This window comes from Vicugna pacos, chromosome 16, assembly GCF_048564905.1.
Source record: "Vicugna pacos chromosome 16, VicPac4, whole genome shotgun sequence".
Taxonomy (NCBI): Eukaryota; Metazoa; Chordata; class Mammalia; order Artiodactyla; family Camelidae; genus Vicugna; species Vicugna pacos.
The window spans coordinates 57,535,354-57,557,299 of NC_133002.1; the positions used below are offsets into that span (position 1 = coordinate 57,535,354).

Genomic DNA, 21,946 nt, shown 5'->3' on the forward strand with positions numbered 1-21,946 from the left:
GTGATCCCTTGATTTAACCAACTTTTCCAATGAATTGATCATTAACAATTCCAATTCCATTGGATAAAAATACACTTACTTGGGAAAATAAAAGGCTGACCATTATATCAGTTCCTCCTCATTGAAAAAATTATTGGTGCATAAAATCAACTGATTTTAGCTGTCTGGCCCTTCCAAGGCCAAGTGGCTATGAACTTCATTTTCAAGGTGTCAAGCAAAGGTAGCCTTCAGCCCTGCTTCAATCCAACATTTATCTTAATCATGTGTTTTGAAGGTTCCCAGCCCAGCATGTTTTTCTCCCTCAACTGACTCTCAAAAGGGCTCCGTCTTCTGGAAGCCAGAAATACGCACATAGTTCCCAAAAGGAGACTGTCCAAACCCTCCCATTTTTATAAAGTGGAATCATTAAGTGTTAATAATTCAAAAGCCAAAAGAGGGAATCCCCAGGAACTTGAGTCAGGCTATAAATAACTGGGCACTCAACCAGAGCTGGGTGGTTAGATATCTTGGAGTTTGTCTTAACACAATGTGCTTTCCTAGAAAATGGTAAATGCCACCCTCACTCAGGCCAGAGAAACCTTACCTGAACTTTCTCTTTTGCAGGAAAGGTGCAAGTAAGGACCTAAAATCTGCGTTAGCAGAGTCTTTACAGAACAGCCAGATACGGCTGAGACAACACTGGGATACAAATTTATAAATGTTATGAAACCATTTCCTTTCAAACTGCTTGCAAATGCTTCCCTCTCCTCCTCCACCCTGTCTACTTCCCCAGTATGCTCGGGCTTGAACAAACTGGGCTGGATTCAGGGTGAGTTCCTGCAGTCCCAACCCAACACCTAAAGAACCTAAATGCCTCCCGTGAGGACCACCAGGCAGAAATCTACTCTGTAGATTCCAGATGCCTGGAATTTGGGGTAAAAACATTCTCTCCAGCAATACATCTGGCAGACAACATTTTTAAACCTTGAATAAGGCAATGAAAAGTAAACAGAGGGAATCTGTCATTCTAAACTGATTTACTTTCCCTCAGCTCAGCCAGGCTGCCAGAATACTTCCATATCCAACCCATATCACTGTCCAGATAAAGGCAGAAGCAACTAGACTCCAGTCAAATCAAACTGAGCTAAATTCTAGTCTTCTCTGTGTTTCTAGATTTATGTCATAAGTTTCACAACAATACCGTTTACTAGCATCTGTGATAGGTCACCAGAGGAGATGAATTCCTTACTATCCAACAGAAGCTTGCACTGATAGATTCTATTTTGTCCCGGCTGCTTAAAAACTCAATAGTAACGTCACTTTATGTGCAACAGTTAAAATGGCATAGTGATGCACTGGCCTCAGGCTTCCTGTTAAGACTTTTATTCATATGTGTCAGCTTACTCTAATTTTGCTCTGCTTTGAGCTTTTTCATTTAAATATCTCACTGTAGGCGCGTTTTTATTTTTAGTGGAGGTACTGGGGATTGAACTCAGGACCTCATGTATGCTAAGCATGCTCTCTACCACTGAGCTATACCCAAGAGCCTGGTAACTTTTGCTCTGTAAATCTCAAAACAACTGGGGTCCAAAACAGTTTCACTTTGACCCATCCAGCTTAAATCACCATCCCAAGAATAATTAAGCTTGCTTGGGTTCTGCAGACTTCCCCAGGACGTTAAAGCTCTTGAGATACTGAGGAATCATCTTCTGGGGAGTGGGAGCAGGAGCAAAGAGCATCCCACGCTGGGATGGCCATCCACCAAGGCCACCTCCCCTAGATTACTTGGTGTCACAGCAGTGAGAGGTCAGGGAAACCCTGGAACACACTGATAATGGCCCACTGAACATTCCTACGGCACCCATACCTGCTGGGGCCCTTGCCTGTAACCCAAGCATAGCTAGTCCTTTCTTCCCAGATCATGACTCCTTTCCCTCCATCCCAGCCCCAACCAAAAGAAAACTAAGCAAAGTAACAGTCCTTTGTCCTCCAGCCGGGAGGAATCATGGCTCCTCACCTCTCCCATTTCAGGAGGGGAGATAGAAGTCTCTACACTTCATGCTTCTGGGAAGTGGATCCTGAAATTCCTGTGGTTGCCCAGGTGACCCAGGACTCCCTTCCTAGAATGATGAACACAGGTGTTCCTGCTCCTGAAAGCTCGCCCTGGGTTCCCAAGTCTGAACCATCATGTTACTTATTCATTCAGTCAACACATGAACATTGAAGAACCCACCACGTACCAGACATGAAACTAGGCACAGGGAATATAGCAGTGAGTGAGACAAAGTCCCCACCCTCAGGCAGCCTACAGCCTGATGGAGAAGGGGAGACAATTAACCCACACAGCAACAAGTAAGCTCATAAAGTAGTGAAGGCAACGTGACAGAGAGAAATCAGAGGCGTGGCAGGGGTACTGCTGTTGGGACGGTCAGGGAAGGCCACCTTGAGAGGCTGAGATATGATCTTGAAAAGAAGCTAACCATTCATATATCTGTAGGAAGAACACTCTAGAAAGAAGGAATAGTAAGTGCCAACGTCCTGAGAAGGGAGCACGTCTTGTTAGAAGGACAGAAGAAAGGCCAGTATGGACAGAGCAGAGCAAGTGAGCGGCAAAGAGGCCGGGGATCGGGTCCTAGGGGCAGGCAGCGACCCGTGGATCCCGGGGTGGCCATGGGCTGTGGAAGAAGCCACCAGAAGGTTACAAGCAGGGAGTAGTAAGGTCTGTGCTTTAAAAAGATCACACTGGCTTCCGGGAGGAGAAAGGACTCAGGGGCGGGGAACAAGAGAGACTCCAGGCAGGGGCTGGAAGGTGGCTTGGACTAGGCTGGTAACCACGGAGATGACAAGCTGGAAAGGGATTCAGGACATATTCTGAAGGGAGAGCTGCCAGGACCTTAGAATAAAGCCAGTAATTCCGGCATCTGTAAATACTCACTGACTATCCCTATGTGAGTAGCTATACACACACACACACACACACACACACCTCCTTATATACAGTCTGGGGTGGTGGCCCAGACTCCAGACTCTGGAGCCAAAATGCCCAAGTTCAAATACCAACTTATCCACTTGCCAACGATAAAACTTAGTAAGTCACTGAAACCTCTCTGTACCCTGGTTCCTCATCTGTAAAATGGCGGCAATAATAAAGGTGCCTTCATAGGGTTGTGGTGATGATTAAATTAGATATTGTAGGTAAAGCATTTAAGGAAGAGTGCCTGCCATGTAGCATAATTTTTCCCTCTTGCTGCTGTAACAAATGACCACAAGTGTAGTGGCTTAGTTAAAACAATACAAATTTATACTTCTACAATTCTGGAGGCCAGAAGTCTGAAATCAGTTTAAATCAGCTAAGGTCAAGGTGCCTGCAGGGCTGGTTCCTTCTGGAGGCTCCAGAAAAGGACCCACTCCTCACCTTTTCCAGTTCTTGGAGGCTGCGGCATCCCACGGATCCTGGCCCCGTCACTCCGACCTCTGCTCACGTTGCCCCTCCCCTCTGTGACCTTCCTGCCTCCCTCTTGTAAGGACCCTTGTGGTTATATTTAGGGCTCAGCTGGACAATCCAGGATAATCTCCCCATCCCCAAATCCTCACACAGCCCCTTTTGCCATATAAGGTAAGGTTCACAGATTCTGGGGGCTAGGATGCCAATAACTTTGAGGACCGTTATTCAGCCCATCATACATGGTAAGCAATAAATAAAGATTAATTACTATTATTACCATTATCATCATGATTACCCCCTCAGCAGTTCCAGTGTGTATCCCTAGTCCCCTCCTCTGTGGGAGAGAAAGGGATGTGGAAAGACCCCTGTCTAACTCCCAGAAGCCCCCTGAGATGAGGTTCTGAGCCCAAACCAAAGCTGGCCATGATGCTGGCTGCATCAGGCAGAGGCCTCAGTCACTGATTGGTCCCATGAGGGGCTGGAAGCAGAAAGCAGACGAAACAGGAATGTGCCCACAGGCCTCAAGGAGAGTCAGAGAGGGGCCTGTGGAGCACAGGCTAAGGCTTCCTGATGGTGCTGTATTCCGTGGGCTCCTCATGGCTACTGCTGGGAACGTGGGTGCTAAGGTACCCCATGTTGCTGTAGGTTGGCTCCTGATCCGAGGTGTCCAAAGACAGAGCTGCATACGCAATGTCCTCCCTGGGGAAGGGAGCCTGCAATGAGATGTCCTCGGGGTTAGAGAGGCTGGCAGGAGGCTGTGCCCACAGATGGAGGAGGCCTTGGAGGGGCCTGGGGAGATAGACCGTCCAGGGCTTCTGGAATCTACTCCCAGGCCCTCCAGCTTCCCCTCCCTCCACTCTGCCAGGCACCCTGAGCTCCAGCCACAGCAGAAGACCCTCTCCCTCAGTTCTGTGCTGGGGCAGCACACTGTGCATGGAATCCCCGGTCACTCGGCCTGTCTGGGTCTCCCCTGATCAGCACGAGGACCGCGTCTGACCCGGCTCTGAGTCTCCCAGTGCTGAGACCTGCTATGCAGGCACTTTCAAAGGCCAAAAACTAGCGGGAGCTCTGTAGGCTGATCTTTCAATGACTGCAGCTTCACCCAGTGCCCACCCTCCTCCTCTGTGCCCACATGGGCTGGAGAAAGCCCATCTTCAAAGGAGGGGGCAATAGCAGGTTTTGTCTGAGCCCCACAGCAGCCCCACCAAGCACATACCATGGTGACATACTCCACTTCCACTTGGTTGGCCTGAGCAGAAGAGGAGGAGCTCCTGGAGGCCTTCTTCCGGGAGGAGCCAGAGGAGTTTCCAGTCTGCTGAAGGCTCAAGTTTGCATAGCAGATGTCGCTCTCCAGGGGCTGAAGCACCTAGGAGAGGACCCACAGGTTTCTCTTCCAGGGAGGGGCACCTGGCTCTCTGCCTCCCCAGGACCCCATCTCTCAGCTTCCTCTACAATCCCCACCTCCTCTGTCTCCCACGCCTGCCCTCTCCTGGCCCTCCTCCCTTCTGGCTGATTCCAGCATCCTCCCAGGGCCCTTGCCCAGGCAGTGCAGCTGGATTGTGAGTACATGGACATTTTGGCACAGGGTTTGTTGGATACATTTGGATCTCTGTGTTCCTGGGAGATGGAAAATGAGGAAGGAGGGAAAGGAGCTGGCTGATGTCTCTGGTCTGAGCTCGGGGACTCTCTTACCTGCTCTGCGGATATCTCAGCAGCTAAAAGACAAAAACAATTAGAGTTAGAAAGCCCATCCAGTGACTCACAGGCGTGCTTAGGTCTGGGGAAGAGAAAGGATAAGGCTCCAGGCTCAGAGAGAGGAGACTGGTTCTAATTCTGACTCCTCAGATGACACACTCTGGGACATTGGTCACTTCACCTGAGTTCTGAGCTTCCATTCCTCCATCTGAAAAATGAGACCTTGGCCCACCTCCTCTCCCCATCACAGACCTATCAGCTGCTCAGGTGGCCCTGCCAGCTATCAACTCCCCTGGGATGTGGCTGAGCCCACAACCTCTGATGGAAGTCCTGACTGTAATTCCACCATTTCCCCACCTGATTCGTCATTCAGGGGTCAACTCAAAGTCACACCTGACTTCCCCAGCCCCCCAAGCTGTTGAATCCCTCCCTCCCCAGCTCCCAGGGCACTTGATTTATGGCTATGTCATCACCCTCATCCCACTGAATTCTGATTAGTCTCCCGGGGCGGTGTGGGCTGCTGAGTGACCAAGCCTTTTTCTCCTGTGCTTTCCTGGTGCGCTGGCCGTGCTCCACCAGTACAAGTTATCTGCGGAGACAGGATTGCTCCGAGCTGCCCTCTAAGTGGTTCACTGTATGGACCAGTTTCAGGTGCTCTCTGGTTCCTATTTCTTTCTGTCCCTGCCCTCCCCCTGCCACCCTTACCCTTCCTGCTTTACAGACAACAAAGAAACACCCTCAGCAGACGACACCTAAACACCCTCGGCTCTTAGATACCGAGGGGGGCAGAATGGACTTAGAACTTAGATCACGGACAGTACATTTGGGAGAAGATGTGATGAACAAGAGTTAGGCTCCCCTCTTCCCAGACCACAAGATTCCCCAGGCTGTGGGGGAGGGAGCTGTGTTACTTTACCGCTGGGCCCCATGATAGCTTGGGTCCCAGTGGGTTCTGGGAAAAGGAAGAGGTGCAATTATTGTGAGAATGTGGAAGTGGAGCCAGACAGGAAAAGGGTTTGGTTGAGGCCAGACCTCGTGATTGACGAACACAGGCTCGTGAGCAGACGCCCTTCCTGAAAGGGCAAGTTTACACAGAGCAAGTAGGTCAGCCTGAGAAAGGGCCAGGGCAGAGGAGGAGCAAAACTAGGAGTCGCCACCAAGCTTTCTGCTGAAACCCAGAGGACTGTGTATGTGTGGGTACCTGCACATGCATCTGTCATTTGTGAGCTCACCTGTGTGTACAGGCACACATGTCCAGGCACCGTGTGGGCATTCGAGTGTGTGCTATGTTGTGTGTGCAGGCATGCACACATGGGTACATGTGTTTGTGCATGTGTGTAATTCATTCATGTGTGTATACATCCGTGTGTGTGTGTGTGTTTCTCTCTGTCCCTATGTCAGCTCAGTACCTCCTTGGAAACCACACGAATTCTACTAAAGTGTCTGGGTACCCTAGCAGGGCTGCTAGTCTAAGACCATGCCACCTCTGTCAGCAAGAGTCAAACCAGGAAACAGACAGGGAGGCTGAGCAGAGAGGCGAGAAGAGCAAGGAGGGAATACAAGGCAGATCTAGCCCCAAACCTCATGGGCTCACCTACAAGCTCCAGGCCTCCCTCCGGCCCCATCAGACTACCAGCTGCCATGGCCTTTGGGACAGCGTCCCTTCCAGACTGTGTGACCAGATGGCTCCCGAATGATCATGCTGGCCATCAGCCCCACACACTTCCCCACACATTTCCACCCAGCCCAGCCCCAGCCCAGTGACAGCCAGGTCCCTTCACCTTTCTTTTGTCGCTTCATCATTCTCCAAGCCACAAGTGAGGCCACCATCAACAGAAACAGCAACACAGCAAAGACGAGGGGAATGAGGACGCTGAGATTCATGAAGACACTGCTGCGAACAACAGAGGATGCTTCATGCACCCCAGCCCCCCTCCCGCCTTTGGCCTTATCCCACCCAACTGGCAGCAGTGTCAGACACGCACCACTAGACCTTTTGACTTACAGGCCTGTGGTTTCCAGCCTGGGAACCCCCACTTCTGGGTGCCCTCAAAGATGTATTTTTTAAAAAAGGAGCAGAGGGTTCCACAAAGAGTTTCAATGGGTCTAAAAGCCAAGGAGAAATTTTATGGCAACAGGTTCCGAAAAGGCCTCCCTGCTTCTACACTGGCCTCCACACTGGTGGGACAGTGTCCCTTACCCTTCTGTCTTCTGTGTTCACTCAGAACCTGGGAAGGTGACTTCTTTGGAACTAAGATCTTTGCAGATGTCGTCAAGTTAAGATGAGGTCATACTGGATTAGGATGGACCTTAATCCAATGACTGGTGTTCTTATAAAAGGGAACTTGGGGCACACAGACATACAGGGAGAAGGCCACGTGGTGACAGAGGCAGAGACTGGACTGATGCTGTCACAAGTCAAGGGAACCACCCGAAGTCAGGAAAGAGGACTGGGACAGGGTCTACATTGGAGCCCCAAGAAGGAGCCAACCCTGCCAACAGCTTGATTTCATTTCTGGCTTCCTGAGCTGTGAGAGCAAGTGAGAGGAGCCCCCAGCATTCTTGAGCCTGAGGGTCCGGAGACAAGCTCTGGCTGGGACCCAGGACTACAGAGGGTCCCGCCGTTGGAGGAGTGGGCCACCGGGAACAGCACAATCTGAGCTGGCTTACCTGCTGCCGTCGGAGGGGTGGCCTCTGGTGTCTCCCGTGGTGACTGGCGCTGTGAACGTGGTGGTAGTGGAGGTGGTGGTCGGCACTGTAGTTGGTGCTTGGCGTATAAACCAGATTACACACTGCTCGGCCTGCTCACCCGCCCCCAGCCCTGCCCGTGGCTCTGAACCTGGGGGATGGGAGGGAGCATGGGCTGCCCTGGCCTGAGGATTCTGGAGCAGGGCCACGGAAAGGGGCCTATAGCCTGGACCTTCACGTTTCCCTGGCCTCTAGGAGCCTCAGAGACTCAGAGGCAGGAGGGGCTGGCACAGGTCCAGGGAGGACACCAGAACCTGGAAGGTTAGAGGGGCCCAGGGTTGCCCCAGGACACGGGCAGCTGGAGTTCAGCTGAAATTTAGATACTCCAGCTGCTTATGACCAGGCCTCGGCCAATGCCCACCCCCCATCTTATGCATCCAGCAAGGAGAGGAGCAGAATGGGGGCTTCCCCGGGGGGTAACACACCCAAGATCTGTGACTTCAAAGGTCAAGACAGCCCTGAACAAAAGCATAGGGTTCAGGAAGAGCCTTTACTTGGGGCAGGTTATTAGGCTTCTACTATGGGGATGGGTATTTCTCAGGAATATTGTCAGGATTCAAGGAGACAATGATCGTGCTGTGCTTTGCAAGTATAACGTGCCTCAAGGGCTCCGGGTGTGGTGGGGGCTCTGCTGGCTGTGTGCCCGCCCCCCTTGACACAGGAGCCCTCTGAGCTGGTGCCACCTGCCCAAGGGTCATTGGAAGCAGAGCCCAACAGATAGACTCATTCACACCAAGGCACTGAGACCCCTGAGCCAACGTGCCCAGAAGTGTTTGCATTCTAGAAGGACTTCAGAAGAGAACATCCCTAATCCCGTACGTGTAAATGGCTCAGGATGGGATTTCAGCCACCAGGAATGCAGCCCTTTGACTATGGAGGCCTTTTCAGACCCCAGGAATTAACCACAGCACCCTCGCTGTGCTGGGTCTCTTTCTTTGGGACTGGATATGGAACAGGGGGTGGGAACAGCAGCTATGAAGTCCCAGCCCCAAACTTCAGAAGGGGCAGGAACCCCTGGGCACCAAAGCTCCCAGGAAAGCATTGGCAGGAACTGGGGTCTCTGGGTCCATGGAAGAGGGTCCCTTTTGCCCATAGGCTGAAACTGTGACCATCATATTTATCTCCTTGAGCAAGAGACTCAGGCACTGATTGTGCCGAGGGAAAAATAATGTGCCAAGAAGGGCTTGATCCCATCCCAGAGGAGGCCCTGGGAGCCATGAGAGCATCTAAGGGAAGCCCTGTCCCTCCCCATCCCAAGTGGCCAGTGGGGGTCCTATGAGACCTCAGGACTCACCCACCCCCTGTGACAGTTCCCTCTGCATGACAGTTAAGTCACCTAAGATGGACCCCAGGGACCAGGACAGGGCAGGCCCTGAGAAGACACATCCACACGTACACATATTCTTACCTGGGTCAACGGTCACTTTAACTGGGACGCCCAGGTCAGTTCCAAATCTCTCAATCCCACACCAGTAAGTGTCTGCATCGTTCAGCCTGAGCTTCTCCATGGTCACAGTGAACGAGCGATTTTTCTGATTGTCCTTGATGGACACACGGTCCTTCTTCACCTCCTTCTCTGATCCAGTGGTTTCAACAACGAACTTGCAGCTGCCCCAGTGAGCTCCTCGACACCACCACTTCACATGGGTCTCCCACCCAGGGCCATATCGACACTGCACAGTCAACGAGCCCTGCTCCAGGCCTCTCACTGCTTTTGGACCCGTGATGGCAGCTGAACCTGGAAAACACAAACCATGCACCTGTCACCTCCCACCCTGAGGGCAGGGCCACAGCCTCCTGCATTGTGGAGAGTTTCACTAGAACTAAGGGCCTGAGTAAAACTGAAGGAGGGAATATTCCTTACACACGAAGACATTTTGTCCTTCAAACTTCCACTGGGTCAAGCCACCAGGAAAATCCTATAAAAGCACAACCACAGATCTCAAGGAAACAAAATGTTGACACTGAGCAATAATAGCTTCCTGTAGTTCACCCCTTCTCCCTGTGTATGCCCAGTAAGTCTTTATATTTCAATCAATTTTTGTTTGTTGGTTTTGCGATCGTCTGTGTTATGCTGGCCTGATGGGGAGGAAAGACCAGAGGACCCATTTCCACGGAAGATGATTTTGTACTGATGACCTCAGAGGTCCAGGTGAAGAGGCCCCATCACCCAGCTGTTCCTAAGAGAAGCTGTTCCTAATGGTTCTAATTGCTTCTAGTGGTTCTACGATAAACCACCCTGGCAGGAATGCCTCTGAAGTCGACCAAAACAGGGATGCCAGTTGGCCCCCCACACTGTGGAATCCACATCACACAGGTCTTGTCGTCTTCCCATCGAATTGCTTTGGTTCCTTTGTCAAAAAGCAAATCTGTGAGTTATTGATGGATTCCCCATTCCATTCCATTGATCCATTTGTCAGTCCTTATGCCAGTCCATCCTGTCTTGAACACTGTAACTCTGCAGTAAGGCAGGTATCAGAGTAAAGCAGCATTTTCTTATATGTTCTTCTTCTTTCCTTCACTTCCTCACCCTTGAAAGACTCAGGATACAGAGCGTTGTTTCTTTACTGTAAGAAAATAACACTCACACAAGATGGAAAATGGCAGCGGTCACTAGGTCTCAGCGTCAGACCCTGGGAAGTAGCGAGGACCACGGCAATCCAGAGAGCAGATGCCCCGGGCAGAGGCACGGCCCTGTCCCCCTCAGCCCATTGTCCTCATGCAGGAGGCGGGCAACATAATTTTGAATCTTTTCATTTTTCTGGAGTAGCCCAAAATCTGGGTTTGGGGTTGGAACCACTCGATTTTAAACCATTGGCTTGTTTAGAAGCAGCAGCGATCCAGCCTGTCACAAACTCTGTCTGCCAGCCGAACCTGCTGTCCGGGCTCAACTCAGACCCATCCTCCTAAGGGAGGTTCTTTCTGTCGTTTCCTTTGTGCGTCTTTATCAGGATTAATAGTAGAGACCTGCTGCTTTCACACAATTGACCTGGCAGACTTCCATTTTTTGGTGCTCTGAGATCACAACACAAAGAGTGCAAAGGAATTTTTGTTTCTTTAGGATCTTAAAAATTTGTCCACAAAACTATCTGGCAAATCTTTATTGGGGCAAATTCTTTGACTACTTAAATTTTTTTTCTCCATGAATATTGACTTATTCAAGTTTTTTTTTCTCATTCTTTAATAAATTATATTCTTTTGTTTTCTTTTTCCCTCAAAGTTACCTATTTTCTGGAGTATATATTAGCCTAAAATTCTGCAATTATAAAGCATCCTCTTACAATTAAACTTTTGATACCTTTTATAATAACAAATTTTGATTACACACGCTGTTTATTTTATTGATTACATGTGCCATAATATTCCCTTCCTCACTGATTTTCCCCTTCCTACTTTTTTCCTGTGTTAAACCATTTTGAGATTTAGTTAGTAAATTTTGCTTTTTTTATTTCCTGAATTATTAATTTCTCACATGTATAATTTCATTTCCTTGAGATTACTGCTTGTTATCTTTTCCTAATTTGCTAAGTCAAAGACTGTGATAATTTTCTTCCTTTCTAAAATTAACTGAAGTGCGTATAAGGCTAAGGACTTACTTTTTTGCCCACTTTTGAACTTGAGATATATATATATATATATATATATAATTTCCTATCATAGATTTTATCTTTGAAAGTGGTCAGTGGTCTTTAAGATATTCTCAAAGTTGTGCAACCATTAACTCTATCTAATTCCAGAACGTTTTCATCAACTCAGAAAGAAACCCTGTACCCATTAGCAGTGATTCCCCACTTCTGTCTTCCCTGAAGCCTTTGGCAACCACTAACATACTTTCTGTCTCTATGGATTTGCCTTTCTGAACATTTCATGTAAATGGAATCAGGCAGTGTACCACCTTTTGTGTCTGGCTTCTTTCACTTAGCATAATGTTTTACAGATTCACCCATGTTATGATGTGTCAGTGTTTCATTCCTTTTTATGGCTAAATACTATTCCCTACTATGGATATGCCACATTTTGTTTATCCATCCATCAGCTGATGCCATTTGGGTTGTTTCTACTTTACATACCACTTTGGAACACTGTAAAAGTGGTTTTCTTATAAAACAAATCATACATCTGGAAATTCTACTACTAGGTATTTATCTAAGAGAAATAAAAACAAATGTCCACAAAAAAAAAGAATTTTCATAGCAGCTTTATTCGTAATGACCACAAATTAGAAGTAACTCAAATGCCCACCAACAGGAGAATAGATAAATGGTGGCATATTCACAGCAATCGCATACTACAAAATAATAAGATACAATGAATTAGTGACATACAAAACGACATGGATGAATCTCAAAAACATGCTGAGTGAAAGATCAAAATAGAACACCCTTCATGATCCCACTTATGTGAAAGTGCACATCAGGCAAAGTAACCTCTGGTGATAGAAATTACAGAAGTGATTCATGGGTCAGGGAAAGACTAGAAGGCACTAAGGAACTCTGGGTGATGGAAATGTTCTGTATCTTGATAGGAGTTACAAGTTACACACATCTGTTGAAACTCATAGAATTGTACACTTAAAATCTATACATTTTACTATATGTAAATTATACCTTCGTTTAAAAGAGTCTTGTGGGATGCATCTAGAGTTATGCTTAAGGACATTTTATGGTATTAAATGCATATGTTAGGAAAAAAAGGGCTTAAATTTAATAAGTTAAACATGTATTTCAAAAGTTAAAAGAACAGAAGGAGAAGTGGGAAGAAAGAAGAAAGGAGAAGAAAGGAAATAATAAAGTTTTTTAAATTTAATTAACTACTTTATTTGGGTTTATTTATTTAATTAACTACTTTTTTTTTTTTAATGGAGGTCCTGGGGATTGAACCCAGGACCTCGTGCATGCTAGGCATGTGCTCTACCACTGAGCGATACCCTCCGCCAAAATAATGAGGTTAAAAAAATCAATGAAGTAGAAAAAAAGATATATATAAGGAAAAATCAACAAAGCCAAAAGTTGGTTAAAAGTAAATAAATAAATAACCCTAGTAAGATGTTCGTGATAGAAAGAAAGAGAACTAAATGATGAATATCAGGAATGAAAATGGGGACATCACTATGTATCCTGCACACCTTAGATAATAAAAGGATAAGGTAATAATGGGATAGGATACTAAAAGGACATCTAAACAAGATTATGCCAATAAATTTGAAATTTTAGGTGGAATAGGTGCTCGGCAAAAATAATACAAAATGCTAAAATAGCACAAAAAGAAACAGAAAACATGAATAATCTTACAGCTACTTAAATAAATCAAATCCATTATTAAAAACCTCCACAAAAGAAAACTCCAGACCCATACAGCTTCAATGGAGATAGCTAGGAAACACTGAAGGAAGAAATAATGTCTATCCTACACCAAAAAATTCTGGGACAAAGGAAAAGAGGATGCAATCCCAAATGCACTCAGTGAGATTAGCATAATCTTAATGCCAAAATCTGACAAGGGCAGAGCAAGAAAGAAATATTACAGGCAGATATCACCTATGAACATATAGTGCAAAGTCTGAAACAAAAAAATCACCCTGCTGAATCCAGAGACATTTAAGAAAGATAATGCATCATCACCAAGTTGGATTTATGCCAAGAATGCAAAATTGTTTGGCTGTTAGATAATCAACGAGTGCAATGTGCCTCATTAACAGAGTAAAGGAGAAAAATCATATGAGCATCTCAACAGATGCACACAAAAGTACCTGAGAGAATTCAACACCTATTCATGGTTTTTCAAAGCTCTTAGCACAATAAGAGTAAGACTTCCTTTATCTTTATCTATTAAAAGCCTCAGCAAATACCACAATTGCAAGACATTGGTGTGCTTTATAATAATGTGTAAATCTGGACATTGATTCTGTATCCACATATCACTGTGTATATGTGATATTTTCTACAATGAAGAAATTTTTAAGATAAACCAACAGCCAAATTATTTTTAACAGTGAAATACTATAGACGTTCCAAATGAAATCAAGAACATGATTTCCCTATATGTATATATAATGAGTTCCCAATATATATAGTAACTTGATGTTGGAAATTCTGGCAATGTAATGAGACATGGAAAAATAGCATATAATTATTGGGGGGAAATAATAACATTTAGAGACAAATTTTAAATCTAAGTTTTAAAGTATTTTAATTTATAATGGAATTTAATAGAGTGGCTAAATACCCAATAAATATATTGAAATAAATGGCTTCCCTATAAGCCAGTAATAAGTAGTTGGAGGGTGAAGTGGAAAAGCGCTCACTTACAATAGTAATAAAGTTACATTAAATACCTAGGCATAATCTTAACAGAAACAATCAGGGCTTACAGAAAAAAAAATCATACACAAACACAATGAAATTTTCTTGACAGATATAAACTTTTAAATATAAAAGAAGAGCTGTATTATGATCCTGAATAAAAATGCTATTTATTGTAACGATTTACCTTCTTCCCAAATAAACTTATAAATTTAACTCCAAAATCCCTGGAACATTTTTAGAACATGTACATTTTTTCAGATAACCTCTATCCATACACATGTGTGTATCTGTATGTGTATTATACATAATAAATATTATATAAAATATATTATACTGGATATTATTTGAATAAATGAACAGACAAGAATTTTTAACATCTTAAAGATGAGTAACGAGGAAGGACTTGTCTTCCAGATAGTAAAATGGTACAGCCCATAATAAAGAAACCAGCATGGAATTCTAACAAGACTAGATAAACATATCAGTAGAACAGAGTCAATAGTCTAAAAACAAACCTTGTCTATTTAAGAAATTCACAGATACCATAGAAGACTAAAAAGATAAGCAGGGAAGGGAAAGTTTAGGACATAACCCTATCCTGTCACCTCTCAGTATGCTCCATTTAGGTAAATTCAGAGAGATTAAGGAGGTCAGCATAAAACAGCACAGCATTTTTTTAAACTGGAAGAAAGTACAAGAGAATCTTTATACAATTCTGGATGACAGGGAGAACTTTCTAAACTTAAAATTAGTGGACTGACTGCATCACACAAGAAAGAGTCAGTGAATTTGACTATATGCAAATGTAGCTCTTGGAAAAACCAATTTTTAAAAAAAGGACTGAGGGGGAGGGTATGTAGGTCAAGTGGTAGAATGCATGCTTAGCATGCACAAGGTCCTGGGTTTAATCCCCAGTGCCTCCATTAAAAAATTAATAATAAAATATATAAATAAATAAACCTAACTACCTACTCCCCTGCAAAAAAAAAAATTTTTTTAATTTTAAAAAGGACTGAAAAGGCAAAGAACAGACTGAGAGATATATTTAGAGCACATAACACAGAAAAGGCTTAATAGTGTTTCTCTTGATGAAGAGTGTATACAAGAAAAACATTAAGACCCCATTCAGAAAATTGATGAGCAGTAAGAGGAGGCAAGTCACAAAGAGGAAATTCAGTGGATAATAAAACTCAAATATCTAATTTAAATAATCTAGCAAATAAAAAATGTGGAAGACACGCCATTTTTCAGACATCCAACCAACCAAGTTTTAATGGCTTACGTTTTGCTGACGTGGACAGGATGGACTGGGCACTCGGAAAAGCTGCTGGAAGAAATATAACTGATTCAACCATACAGAAAGCAATAAGGCAGTTGTGGGCATCAAACACAGTCATGCCCTATACTTCTAGGATTTGGTCCTCAGAAAATAACCAGAGATGCTAACAAAAAAGTGTGCCCAAAGATTTGTTACCAAATAATTTACAATAGCAAAAAGAAAGGAAACAAGGTTAACATCCATCAATTAGGAAAATGATAAAGTATATAATGAAATATAATGCACTGATAATTATGCTTAGAAATGTTTTTAATTATGAGGAAAATTCTCGTGTGAAGTGAAAATGAGAGGGTTTTTTTAATGTCATACACAGTAAAATCTCAACTAACTTTTAAAATAGGCATAGAAAAAAAAAAGATTAAAAAGAAGTAAACCAAGATGTTAACAACTGGTTGCCTTGGGCATTAAGGCAGATACAAGGTTCTTTATTTTTACTAACTTCTTCATTTTTTTCCTGTACTTTCCTAAGTGCCAACAATGAGCATTTATTATTTCCAAATCATAGTGGGGAGAAATAAATGCCTGGATAGGGCTGTTTAATAGTGTGATAGGCAACCTAAACCTTACATGGCAAAAAAGGAACTTTGCAGATGTAATTAAATTAAGGATCTTGAGATGGAGAGATTATCCTGGATTATCTTGGCGGCCCAATATAATCACAAAGGTCCTTAGCAGAAGGAGGCAGGAGGATCAGAGTGAGCAAAAGAGAGGTGACAATGGAGCAGAAGCTGGAGTGACGTAGGGCCACACGCCAAGGAAGGCAGGCAGCCTCTGGGAGCTGGAAGAATTGAGGAATCGGATTCTCCCCCCAGAGTCACCAGGAGGCATGCTGCCCTGCTGACTCATCTTAGAATTCTGATCATTAGACTGTAACATTATAAATGTGTGTTGTTTTAAGCCACTAAGTTAGTAATTTTTCCCAGCAACCCTAGGACTCTGATGTAGATAGCCATTGCATCTTTGGTTGCCATGTCTCAACTGAGCATTTAGTATTAGGTCTGCCCCTTTTACTCTCTATCCACTCACATCTTCAACCCTTCCATCCAGGTGCCCACTCCCCATGAACAATGGCAGAGTACTGCTGTCAGAACCCTCCCGCACAGGGGCAGCCCAGAGCTCCAAGAGGCAGCACCCTCATCATGCATGGTTACTCTCAGCCCAGATGATGGGGACTAATCCCTGATCAAGTGGAAGCTGGGCCCCAGTGGGGAGGTGACTGGCTCACTGTCTAACAGTCAGGACTGGACCCGCCTGGATCTGGATCAGCACACTTGCGATCTTGTCCATCTCTGCCACCACTTATGGTGAGGCTTCAGTTGGGAAAGGCAGCTAATTTTTCTGTGAAAAACTTATGGTAATTGAAAGTCTCTCTCTTTTCTCACAGAAAATGAATGCTGTAAAGCTCGGTGGGAACTTCCTGGTTGATTTGTGTGTGTGCGTGTGTGTGTACTTTTAAAACAGTGAACTCTTCAGAAGAGGGAAGCAGTGCTGGTTAAATGTGCTACTTGCAATCAGAATTTCCATGGGAGATGCTGGTGACAGGTGGCACAGAAGTTCACATTGGCAACTGGGTTCCTACTAGCACACAGCTGTGTCTGTTCCGCTTCAGAGAAAAATTCCCACTCTGCCTCGAGATCATTCTTAAACCAAAGCATGCAAGCGCACACACCCGCACTACCCAAAACTGCTCACCGCCAAGTTCCCCTGTTCCCAGGTGTCGGGGGGGAACAAGCAGTCCTTTAAGTGCATTCCTTGCTTTTCAGTTTGTCTCCTAACTTCTCACCCAGTTTCTACCCCAAAACTCTAGGCTGAGCCACACATCTCTCTTCTCCCCTAAGACCTTTTCCCCAAATAGTTAATAGTAGCCTCCCAATCGGCCCCACCAGGCTGTTGCGAAGCGAGGAAGGACATCACAAGGCCTTTCCGTTCCTTAGCCGTACCAAGGCCAAGCTCATTTCCACCACAGAGCCTTTGCGCTTGCTCTTCCTGTGCCTGAAAAGCTGTCTCTGATCTGAAGTGCCTGCTCCTTCTTGTCTTCCAGGTCTCAGCTCAGATGGCTCCTCCTCAGGGGGCTCCTTGTAAGCCCACCCTGTGAAAGGCACTCCCACTGGCCCGTGAGTCTCCCTCACTGTGTCAGGGCGTCTAGCTCAGCTTTGTTCGCAGCACCTATCACTGCTTGGAAGTATCATTTTCTTGTCCATGACTGATGGGATGAATAATCAAATTAGACCACATGAAAGAGTCATAGGTCACATCGGGGTGTCTGGGTGCCCTGAATACCCTCTTCTGGAGCCTCAGATCCAAAGGTGACCACAGAATGGCAAACGCTACCCAGCAACTTTCCTCAGAACTTGACTGCTCCTGACACTTCTCTCTGTTCCTTGATTACTTCCTTATTGAGATATAATTCATATACCATGAAATTCACCCTTTTAAAGTGTAGAGCTCAGTGGTTTTGTAGAACTTTCACAAAACTATGCAAACGTCACCACCAATTCCTGAACAGTTTCATCAGCCCAGAAAGAAACCCCATACTTATCAGTGGTCCCTCTCCCTTACTCCCTCCCCCAGCCCCTGGCAACATAATAATCTACCTTCTGTCCCTATGAATTTACATATTCTAGACATTTCATATGGGTGGAATCATACAATGTATGGCCTTTTGTGTCTGGACTCTTTCACTGAGCTTAATGTTTTCCAGGTTCATCCAGGTTGTAACATGTGTTAGTATTTCATTCCTTTTTATGGCTGAATAGTATTCCATGGTCTGGGTATGCCACATGTTACTTATCCATCCATCAACTGATACACATTTAGGTTGTTTCCACTTTTTGGCTGTTATGAATTATGTTGCCATGAACAGTTGCATACAAGTTTTTCACATGGATAAATGTCTTCAGTTCTCTTGGATATATACCCAGGAGTGGAACAGCTAGGTCATGTGATAACCACCTGTTTAACATTTTCAAGAATGTCAAATTGTTTTCCAAAGTTGCTGCACCATTTTACATTCCCACGGGCAATATCCTCTCCAGTTAATGTTAAGACTCTAAATTATTCAGTTCTAAGAAAGCGGAACTAGAAAGATTTGGTCAGGAGGCAATCATATTGTTCCCTCTCCGTTAGATGCATTCACTCATTCAACTAATACTTACTATTGTCTAATCTACACCTGGTATGGCTGTAGGCACAAAAATCCCAGCCCTCCTGAAATTTACATTCTTTCAAGGCAGGGAAAGGAAGAGGACAAACAATGGAGAAAAACAATGCAGAAGAATTACTATTTTAATTGGAGTCATCAATGAAGGCCTCAGTGACAAGGAAAGATGTGAACGATATGAGGACTGGAGGCTGTGGCTATCTGAAGAAGAGCACTATGGGCAGTTTGAACAGCAAGTGCAAAGGCCCTGAGGCAGGAGTGTGTCTGGCATGATCAAAGAACATTTAAGAGGCCAATGTGGCTGGAGTGAGTTGAGCCACAGGGAGCGGAGTAGGAGATTAGAGAAATGATGTGATGAGGGTACCCAGATGGTGAGCATCTTGTACCCTCTGTAAGGACTTTGGATTTTCACTCTGAGTAGGCTAGGAGGTCATTGGAGGGTTTTGACTAGAGGAGAGAGAGGCTCTGGCTTACATTTTCAAGATATTAGTATGGGATATGAGAGGAGAGATGGATGCTCCTGGGTTTTGCCTGATCACCTGAAAAGATGGAGTTGCCGAACACAAGGATGGGAGAGGAAGGGACTCGAGGGGTGAAGATGTGGTCAGGTCATATTTGAAATGTCAACATCTGAGTGAAATTGTCAAATGGACAATTGGATAGAAGATTCTTGAGTTCAGGGAGATGTCCAGGCTACGGATACAAAATCAGAAGTCATCTGTATAGAGACGGTATTTAAAGCCAAGAGAGAAGATGAGATCAACAAGAGAGTGACTCTAGATAGAGAAGGCACCCAAACACTGAGCTCTGAGGCCCCCCAGCATCCCTTTAATCAAAATGGTACCCTTCAACTTCAAGGACTTCAACCTCCATCTCTGTTCACCTCTCAGCCCCTCCTCTCCTCTTCTTCTACCAAGCTTACCTCCTCTTGACCTTTCCACTTCTTCAGCGACTTCTACTGTTTCCTTCTACCCCTAAAAGTCTAGAATCACCTCTCTCTCCCAGTCTGCTTCCCTTCCTTCCAGGCTCCCTTTACCCTCACTCCTTCCCCAGAGCCTTCCCTTGCTCATCACACATTCCAGAAGGTGACCATGCAAGAACGAGTACTCACCAGCCCTGCTGAGCAACCAGGGCTCCTCTGCTTTTCCCTGACTAGGGAACCCATCCATGTGCCCATTTGAATTATCAGCCCCTGGGTGGTCAGGAGTTATGCCTGGTGCTGGTTTCATTATTAAGACCATGCTCCATATTTCTGCATTGGCAACCATGGGCACTGAAACACCGAGTGAGGGAGTGAGTGGATGAAACACACAGGGTCATGACTGGGAGGAACTACTTAGAAATGGGGTTGGTTTCTCAGTAGGTCACCTTGCTAGATCACCTCCCCCACCCCGCCAGCCACTTCCTCCTGCCCAATAAGCCTTCCCCATGAATGCAGACCCAGGGCCCACTCACCTGAAAGCCAGAGGATGAGAAGGAAGAGCAGAAGCAGGTGCATCTTCTCTTCACACAGGTCCCCCTTGATGGAGCCTCTTAGCAAAAATCAACTACAGCCTCCTTCATCTTCCAACCCTTCTGCTTTCGCTCACTCTTGCTCTTGCACTTCCTCCTTCAGTCCCTTCCCACTGGTGAATAACTAAAAGAGGAAGGAGGTAGAACGGGTAAGATTTCAAGGCAGTTAGCAATGCAAGAAGAGATTATGAATAAATTCTTGAGAAATACCTCCCTGTCCAGAGTCATGGTGGGTTTTCTAAAAGAAGAAATTTTGTGATGCCTTCTTGGTCTTGAAGTTTGCGGACCCACCAGGTCCAACCAGCTCTTACTTAAGCCTTCCCCTCTGGTGGGAAGATTGGGTTGGGGGAAACCCAGCTCCTTCAGAGAGGAAGTGGGGAGCCAAGTCTGATGGACACAATGCCCTATACATGGCACTTCAGGGGTAGTCAAATTCCTAGGAGTCTGGAGGATCAGGAGTTCACCTGCATTATGAGGGGGCCGAAAGCAGAAGGGTTGGAAGGTGAAGGAGGCTGTAGCCTGTTCTCGCTGACAGGCTCCACCAGAGGAGAGATTCTAGATTCCAACTAGACCAGAGATTGGAATGAGGGGTTGAGGGTGATATCAAAACCCAAAATACCTACTAAAAGAAAGGGACTCAAAGAGTAGAGACACATGCACAGGGAAGTACTGGTCCAATGGGCAAGAAGGGCCTCTGTCCTGAGAACATACCCGAAACTCTGATCACTGTGCCCTAGCTTACAAGGTGAGAACCCGTGGATATCGACTCCAGCCTGAATCCTCCAGAAACTTGTCAATTATACCTTCCTGAAGAATCCAGCTCATTGTTCATGGCTATTAACCCCTCGCCCCTCACCCTCCAACACACACCTTATAATAACTGCCTGTTGAAGTGGGAAAAAAAGAAACAGCAGCTTTGCCCATCTGGCTCCCCTCTTTCTGACAACCTTGTGACCAGCTCCCACTTCTCTCCCCCATCAGAGTCCCAGCAAGGCCTGGGGTGAAGCCCAGAGGTTGGAAAAGGATTGGTTCTTTCTCATATTTTGCTCCTCGATCCACTTTTGCTGTGTGCCACACATACCCTGTGACATCTTGAGGAGTGAGTGGGTCCCAGGCAGAGACAGAAGCCACTCACATCCTCATCAGGAGTGGGTAGGCATCAGGAGGGTTATTTGCACAGAAAAACACTGCAGCTGATAAGACAGGGCTTCCCAGGATGTGGCCAGAATCAGTCTCTCACTTTACATATCTCCAGGCCATAAGGTCAACAGTATGGGGTGAGAGCTAGGTCAGCCCCTGGTCCCCACTGCTGGGCAAACTCATCCTTGGCCCATAGCACTGTACAGTTATGCTGAGAGACATCAGGCCTCAGCAAACAGGGACACCTGTTTGGCTTCCAGGAGAAATGGCTGAGGAATTAAGCAAGATGGTGCACCTGAAACACAAGGGGCAGATGCTTCGAGAGATACAGAGTAAGCTTTCCTTTCTTGGGCACAGGCAGTAAGGCATGAATAGTCTCTGAGCTGCTCAAATTTCTGCCTGTGGTCCAACCCTCTGATCCTGGATCAAGAACAGAGATTTCCCCTTTGAATCAAGAAAAGAGAATCCTCAGAGCATCTCTGAGTGATCTCTGCTGAGTCTGTTCCTCCAAACAAGTGCCTCTGGGGACTGGAGGAGCATCAGGCTATTCTGGGGGTGCTGTGTCCTCAAAGTCCCATAAGAGACCCTTGTCCTTACTTGGCCATTGATATCTACGTGAGTCA

General features: G+C 45.7%; 1 protein-coding gene across 1 annotated transcript; it reads right to left on the reverse strand.

Moving 5' to 3' along the window:
* Positions 1-3,262: 3,262 nt before the first annotated feature.
* LOC102527702 (CMRF35-like molecule 1) lies at positions 3,263-20,230 on the reverse strand. Its single transcript, XM_015235260.3, has 7 exons — positions 20,127-20,230; positions 9,276-9,605; positions 7,790-7,886; positions 6,901-7,013; positions 5,117-5,139; positions 4,641-4,790; positions 3,263-4,137 (listed from the first exon to the last, which is right to left on the reverse strand). The coding sequence occupies exons 1-7, from the start codon at positions 20,167-20,169 to the stop codon at positions 3,982-3,984; spliced, it is 912 nt and encodes a 303-aa protein (XP_015090746.1). The 5' UTR covers positions 20,170-20,230; the 3' UTR covers positions 3,263-3,981.
* Between the last annotated feature and the right edge of the window lie 1,716 nt (positions 20,231-21,946).

Excerpts from the sequence above, each read along its gene's own strand:
- LOC102527702 (XM_015235260.3), bottom strand. The coding sequence starts at position 20,169 with ATGCACCTGCTTCTGCTCTTCCTTCTCATCCTCTGGCTTTCAG. Across the intron at positions 7,014-7,789 it reads CACCCCTCCGACGGCAGCAG|CAGTGTCTTCATGAATCTCA; the intron begins GTAAGCCAGCTC and ends TGTTGTTCGCAG. Across the intron at positions 4,138-4,640 it reads AAGTGGAGTATGTCACCATG|GCTCCCTTCCCCAGGGAGGA; the intron begins GTATGTGCTTGG and ends ATCTCATTGCAG.